The 7977-nt window shown below is 40.8% G+C and overlaps 1 protein-coding gene across 1 annotated transcript in view; it reads left to right on the forward strand.

Moving 5' to 3' along the window:
• pde9ab (phosphodiesterase 9ab) overlaps positions 1-6518 on the forward strand; it is a 65840-nt gene extending 59322 nt beyond the window's left edge. Inside the window, exons 15-16 of the mRNA XM_052039691.1 lie at positions 2315-2410; positions 6471-6518. Coding sequence (XP_051895651.1) covers positions 2315-2410; positions 6471-6518 — 144 coding nt within the window. The remainder of the gene's footprint in view (positions 1-2314; positions 2411-6470) is intronic.
• The last annotated feature ends 1459 nt before the right edge of the window (positions 6519-7977 follow it).

The following is a 7977-nucleotide window of genomic DNA, read 5'->3' on the forward strand; positions in this document are numbered from 1 at the left end:
TTCATTTTGCCACTCAGGAGTGAGTACTTCTAGGTGAGTTAAGCTATGGCCATTTGACATCTGTATATATGTCATACCATGCATTCTGAGAGTAGGACTGCCAGTTCAGTAGTTTTAGTTATGGGTGCACCAGCAAATAGATTGAAGCTAACTAACTTCATTTCACTTAGGACTGGAAAGGGAAGCAATATCTAACTCCCTACATCATTCAATCAACTTTCGTTCTAGTCAACCCAAAGATTGCTTTAAGTAGAATTTCCACATGTTTTATTCTTCTGTTTTGGTCGGGTAGTTCACAATGGAGCAACCTGTTTCTCGTCACTTATGCAATATTTTGGGGTCTGGAGTTACGGCAGAAGATCAGGACAATATCACAATGGCAATTGCAAAAATTCCAATTACTACATTCAAACTAGTAATTATCCAATTGTTGTATGAGCTCATCTTGTTTCAATGAATAGGTACAGGCACACATAATGCCAAAGAAAATCTATTAGACTGATTCCCATCAAAACTTTTATTCAAACCAAGCAACATCAAATTGGGGGATATTTGCTTTTTTTTAGCTATCTCACTTTCACATCTTTCTCAATAAGCCTTGCATGGGATTCCCACTGCAGGAATCATGAAACGCTTTGGATTTTACTGTTCATCTACTACATGTAAAGGATGAGAAAGTCTGGGTAATTCTAACCTAGATCTTGGTAAATACTTCATACAAATATCATTAATTTGACAAGAGATTCCCCTAAATGGCAATATTAGTCACAGGAAATGTGGTCTAGAAATTAAATCAAGTAGTTCAGTTTATTTCAGTGCTAAGAGATTGAATCAGAATCAGAATCAGGTTTATTATCATATGTCGTGAAATTTGTTGTTTTGCAGCAGCCGTACAGTGCAAGACATAAAGACTATAAGTTACAAAAATAAATAAATAGTGCAAAAGAGGAATAACGAGGTAGTGTTGATGGGTACATGGACCGTTCAGACATCTGATGGTGGAGGGCAAGAAGCTGTTCCTAACACGTTGAGTGTGGGTCTTCAGGCTCCTGTACCTCCTTCCTGATGGTAGTAACGTGAAGAGGGCATGTCCTGGGTGGTGAGGGTCCTTAATGATGGATGCCGCCTTCTTGAGGCACTGCCTCTTGAAGATGTCCTCGATGGTGGGGAGGGTTGTGCCCGTGATGGACCAGGCTGTCTACAACCTTCTGCAGCCTCTTTCGATCCTGCACATTGGAGCTTCCGTACCAGTTGGTGATGCAACCAGTCAGAATGCTCTCCAGCGCACATCTGTAGAAATTTGCAAGAGTCTTTGGTGACGTACCAAATGCACTTAATGAGAATTAAACCCAATAATGCCCATTTCCAAGCCAATTTGCCTCACACCAGAATTTGACTGGCATTTCTTAGCACAAGTGATACTTGTACATCTGACGCAGATGCATCAAGTTACACCATTCCTATCACTAGTCATTCCTGAGACAACTATGTCCTTGTAGCACACTTCCTGTGTTGGACGTTCCCAACAAGGTAAATCCCAACTCTTTTACCTTCAGAGATAATGGAGCACTGTGGAGGTGCTCTATTTCAGATGTGATGTGAAACAATAGATGTACCTACCCTCATGAGTAGTCATGGAAGATCATGAGTTCTTCTGCTGCTTTGTCTCATCTCATTCAACATGGAATGTTGCTGGGGCCTTTCTATGCAGATTTCTGCTATTTTCATTGGACACAAAGTACATAGGAACATGAAAATCGAAAACGCTGCCGATGCTGGAAATCTAAAATAAAAACAGAATTAGAATAAAAGCAGAAAGTGCTGGAAATAATCAGAACTGATGAAGGGTCTTCAACCTAAACCATTAATTCTGTTTCTCTTTCCTTGGATGTGGCCCAACATGCTGAGCATTTCCAGCAATTTTCTGTTTTTACTATACTGAGGAAAATGCTGAATTTTTATATAAATGTGAGTTTGTTTCCTTGCATGGTGTGTGTGTGTGTGTGTGTGTGTGTGTGTGTGTGTGTGTGTGTGTGTGTGTGTGTGTGTTGGGGGAATGTAAATTAAACTTGCTTGCTTAAAATTAGATTCACTACATATTTTAGAGATTGTGCAATTACAAATGTGCAAAACTTGATTAGACAATATAAGAGGGAAGCAAGAATACTTTCAAACAGATCTTTCTTTGGAAGTTAATAACCTAAATAACTCTGCAAGCGTTAGTAACTGTGTCACCAGGTATGATTATTACTGGGCCACCATACCACACTTATAATGTGAATTACATGACACTAATCATTATATTTGATGTTAGTTATTCCCACAGATTGAAGAAGCCACAGTACAACCACTGCGAGATTCCAGAGATCGCTATGAAGAGCTGAAGCAGATTGATGATGCCATGAATGAGGTAAATGGATTCAGGCAGTGAGTTGTAGTTAATGAAATACATTCCAATCTAAACTCCACAACTGACTTTTTGTTGGAAGAACAACACTTCATATTCCGCCTGGGTAGTCTACAACCCAATGGTATGAACACTGAGTTTCCCAATTTCAGGTAACCCTTACCTCCAGTGTTCCCCTCTCTCTCTCCCCCTCCAAACCGCCTCCGGTCCATTTTCGTTCCCTTTCTCCACCCCTTCCAGCCCCCATCACCTGTTTTTGTCCCCGTCCCCCTCCTGGTTCCATCCACATACTACCCACACACATCGCCCATTTTCCCCTCCCCTATCTGGTCCCATCTGCCCTTCCTCTCTCCCCTAATGGTTCCCATTATCACTCTCTTCACTTATCAGATTTCAAGCACTTGCAACCTTTGTGCCCCCACCCATCACCTCCAGCCTCTGTCTCCACCTCCCCCCTCCCCTCCCCCCACCACTGCCTCTTTCTTCCCCCTTGTCTGTTTCCACCTATCACCCACCAGCCTCTGCCTCCCAACTCCACCCCTCCCCCTCCCAACTCCTTCTGCCCATCATTGCTTACCCCTCCTCGGTCCACCTATTACCGATCTCACCTCACCTCCTCTCCTCTTTATACCAGCTACCTTCCCTCTCCAGTCTCAGTCCTGATGCAGGGTCTTGACCCGAGTCGTCGACAATTCCTCTCCCCCCACAGATGCTGCTCAACCCACTGAGTTCCTCCAGCGGGTTGTGTTTTGCTCCAGATTCCAACATCTGCAGTCACTTGTGTCTCCTGCTGACTTTTCTCTGTTCCACTTATCAAGTGTATGCAATTCAAATTGTAAAGTTTGTTTCTGATACTCTTCAACTGAAGTACCCTTTCCACAAGAAGAACTTATATACCTCCAACTTATTTCATCTCAGATCTGAACTGGTGTAGCCATTGTCTGAAGCATTCTTAATCATAGAATCATAGAATGATATAGCAAGGAAGTTGTATGACCTTCATGCCTGTTTGGGCTCTTTCAAAGAACAATTCTAGTCCCATTCTTCTGCTCTGTATCAGTAACTGCAAACTTTACCTGTTCAAATATTCATTCAATTTCCCTTTCAATGTTACCAATACATCTGCCCCCACTGCCCTTTCAGACAGTGTATTCCATTCTCTAATGATTTATTACATGAACACATGCCTCCAAGATAGACACATGAATGATAGAGAAATGGGGGGGCTGTGTGGGAAGGAAGGGTTAGATAGATCTTAGAGCAGGATAAAATGTCGGCACCACATTGTGGGCCGAAGGGCCTGTACTGTGCTGTAATGTTCTATGTTCTATCTCCTCCTGTTGCCTTTGTGGCCTCTATTAAATCAGTGACCTCTGGTTGGCAGTTCTCCTCACATTTACTTATTTCTGATGTAGCCTTTTGAACATCAAAATCTAGTCTCTCCTTTATCTTTTATAATGGTGAGGACACCTTGAGAAATATTACACTTGGTTACTCCCATCCAGTACTAGGATTGCATGACCGGAGGTCAGTGGCAGCACTGGGATTCCCATAGTTCGGTAGCAGGAGATCCAAGGCATTTCAACCATAAGTATATGAAAGTCTGTCCAGTATATGAGTTATGCTTCAAGCTAAAAGCTTTGATGAGAATATCTGATAAGAACAAAACAGAAAGCCATTTAGCCATACAAACTTGTTACATTTGGGTATGTCAGTGACACAGCTGGGAGAGCCACTGCATCTCAGCTCCAGTGACCTGGGTTCAATCCTGACCTCTGGTGCTGTCCATGTGGAGTTTGAATATTCTCCCTGTGACTGTGTGGGTTTCCTCCAGGTGCTCCAGATTCCTTCCACATCCCGATAATGCATGGGTTGATAGGTTAGTTGGCCTCTGTAAATTGCCCCTTGTGTGTGGGTGAGTGGTACAATGGGGGAAGGGGGTTGTTGCTGTGAATGTGGGAACAATTGAATAGAATGGAACTAGTGTAAGGTTACTGTCAATGAGAGCTTGATGGCATGGGCTTGGTGGGTTGAAGGGCCTGTTTCTGTACTGTATTGTTTTATGACTCTGATGTGTGATATAAAACCATCTCTTAATACTGCAGATTAGCAAAATCTATCAGTTTCACACTTAAACCAGCATCAATGTTTGTTTGCAGAGAAAGTTCCAAACCACCCTTTGCTTCTAAAAGGATCCCCTCACTTCACTCTGAAAAAGCCGAGCTCTAATTGCTGCACTGCAGCTCCTTCTGCAAAATGCTCCCAAAACAGAATTAGTTGCTTTCCATTTAATGGTCATATCCCTTAACATACTGAAATCTTAAAACCTCATAATTTAGAATCCAGGCATTAGAGACATTACAGTAGATCTAAGCTGCACTTCCTCCAAAGCACTATCAGAACTTTTTGGAGTGGGGGGGTTCAAAAAAGCTCACAGAACTGCAGGTGTGAACTAACCAAACTTTTGTACAGCTGTAGCATAACTTTTACCTTCATGTATTCTTGACTTTTAAATATTATTCCATTTGCTTTTTTGGTTATTTTCCCTACATATCCATGACATGTTAATCATCTATGTTCATGCATCCTTAGGTGTCGGGATCTCCAGATTCTAGGTTTTCACCATTTAAAAGGTGTTTCATTCATTTTAAGTCCAAAGTGGATGAGCTCATTGTGGTCTACACTAAAATTGATGTGTCATAGTTTTGCTCATTCAGTTAATCCATTAGGACCTGTTGTCAATTCCATCAATTGCCTGCAGTGCTGCTTACCTTTGTGTTACCGGTCTTCAGAGCTACCTAAACCACTGTCTGAGTCATTAAATGTACGATAAGTAATTGATGCTACAACTCAGATTCTACCGGATACCAATAGTTGCATCATAGAACATAGAACATAGAACATCGAACATTACAACACAGTACAGGCCCTTCAGCCCATGATGTTGTGCCGACATTTTATCCTGCTCTAAGATCTATCTAAACCTTCCCTCCCACATAGCCTCCCATTTCTCTATCATTCATGTGTCTATCTAAGAGTCTCTTAAATGTCCCTAATGTATCTGCCCCCACAACCTCCGCCGGCACTGCGTTCCACGCACACACCACTCTCTGTGAAAAAAACTTACCTCTGACATCCCCCTTATATCTTCCTCCAATTACCTTAAAGTTATGCCCCCTTGTGTTAGCCATCTTCGCCCTGGGAAAACGTCTCTGACTGCCCACTGGAACTATGCCTCTTATCATCTTGTAGACCTCTACCAAGTCACCTCTCATCCTTCTTCTCTCCAAAGAGAAAAGCCCTAACACACTCAACCTATCTTCACAAGACATGCTCTCCAATCACCTGTAAGTAACTGCTCATTAGTCATATTTCCTGTTTACCACCCCTCAGCCAATTTCCTAACCAGCTGCCTTTAATGCTGGGATTCACCTTCAGCCAATGGTTTCTTGTGAGGGATTTTAGCAAATAATTTCTGGAAATCCAAAACATAATGTCCTGTAAACTCCCATGTTGCATTACGTTTGCTGCCACTTCAGAATATTCATTTAGGGTTGTCACACCTCCTCTTTACAAGTCCATGATGGCTCACTGAAAACTTCCTAGTGATCAGCATCCTTAACCATAACTGTAGACTCTCATAATTTCCTGACTGCAGATTTCTGGCTAAATTGTGTATAATAACCTGGTTTTTCTCCCTAACCCTTCCTAATAGAACAGTGGCATGAACAGTTTTCAAATGAAAAGGAATGGTTCCCAAATCAAGACAATTTGGGATGTTTATTATAGGAGTGTCTGAAATGCTCTCACCTACTTCCTTTACAACCTTGGGCTACGTCATACCTTGGTGATGTCATTTTCTTCAGTACTGATACATTACCTAAAATAATTCTATCGCGTCACTATCCTTGGTTCAGTGTTAGTTTCCTTGGGGTGTCCAGAAGTTTATCCTTTTCCTTTATTTAACTAATTATTTAGTACCATGCTTTAATGTTCAGTTTATTACATTCAAGTATTTGAATGCTAAATACTACAATAACTTTCTAAAATTTAACTTTACAAGCTGCGGAAGAAAACAGAAAATATCCCTCTTGGCTGGAAGAAGAACTAATTTTTATAGTAAGTAGATTTCCACGGTCCTGGAGTTCTGATCCAAATCAAGCAGAAGCAAAAAAAATGTGAGATGATATTAGTTTAAATACTTTTGTTTTGTTATGGCAATTGAAACAATTATTGGCATCCACAATCATTATAGCGCTGCCTATAACAATTATTGGTATCATGGGAACCAGTTAAGATGGATCCAGAAATGGTCTGTTAAATTGGTTGGCACTGCTGATTAGGGATGAGGTAACTGCTACAAACATAAGGAGAAATAGCTTGAGCAATAAAGGTGTGAATTACTGTTAATACCAACAAGATAATGAACAGATCACACCAGAGGTCAGATGGGTGGAACATCTGGAGTCAGCACTAGATTCAGTGGCAGTTCCTGATTCTATTGAGCTGAGGGGCCAGATACACTTCATTATGTTAATATTTTAATAGAGCTATTCAATTATCCCCATATTCTGCCCACAAAGCTCTGGAGGTTTGTCCTTCACAAGTATACAGCCAGCTCCCTTAGGAAATTAATAAAGGTACATATGCTTCATAAATGTTATCAAAGCAAGTACATTGTCTTCCCATGACTCAGTTATTAAATTTACTAAATGCGCTTACTACTAGTGTGATTTTGAGCAGTGAGGAAGGTCTTGGGCACAACATCCTGTTACTTAATCTTGCTTGCAATGCTGATAAGGAGTGTTACAATTGGCTTTAGTGTTCCTGCAGGGCGACAAGAAATAAATTAGCCTGGAGTCCTGATCAAGAACCAATGACTCTGCCAGGCATACTTATTTTGAACAAATGTTGGCCAGACTTAGCTGTGACACTCCCACAGATGAGTACTCTGCTGTATTTACTGTGTGGAACCACAATTGGAACTAATCATTAGGCAAACTTCCAGAGGCTGGTCAGCACCCAGTGAACCGAGACCAGAAAAACAATTCAGGTCCCTCAGCACAGGAAATTGTGGAGGGGAAGCAAGGTAATCAAATGGAACTAATGGGGTTAATTTTTGTTTCAATTATCCAAAACTAAATAGTATTTTAAAACTCTCTTTATTATAGGTTTACAACCTACAATTACTGCTTTGGATCTAACAACATTTGACTTGAAGACAATGTTGGCTGCTGATGGTGTAACATCTATCATGTGGAATGAATTCACATCAATCTGCCTTCAACCTCCATAAAAAGGCATTCAGAGATGAGTACATCAGAGATGCTATTGAATTCAAATTGTTTCAGCAAACAGCATCATTTATGTTCTCACTCTTTGAAACATAAGTAAATACTTTTGCACTGAAAATTTTAGAGCCCTCAAGTCTTTTTAACCCTGCTGACTCTTCAGATTTTGTTGCTCAAATTTTTAACACTGGAAAAACAAAACAGAATTAGGATTTATGAAATTCATATTTCTTCATTCATTTAATTCAATGCCATTGGAACAGTTTAATTTTGCCACTG

Source organism: Pristis pectinata, chromosome 27, assembly GCF_009764475.1.
Source record: "Pristis pectinata isolate sPriPec2 chromosome 27, sPriPec2.1.pri, whole genome shotgun sequence".
Lineage (NCBI taxonomy): Eukaryota > Metazoa > Chordata > Chondrichthyes > Rhinopristiformes > Pristidae > Pristis > Pristis pectinata.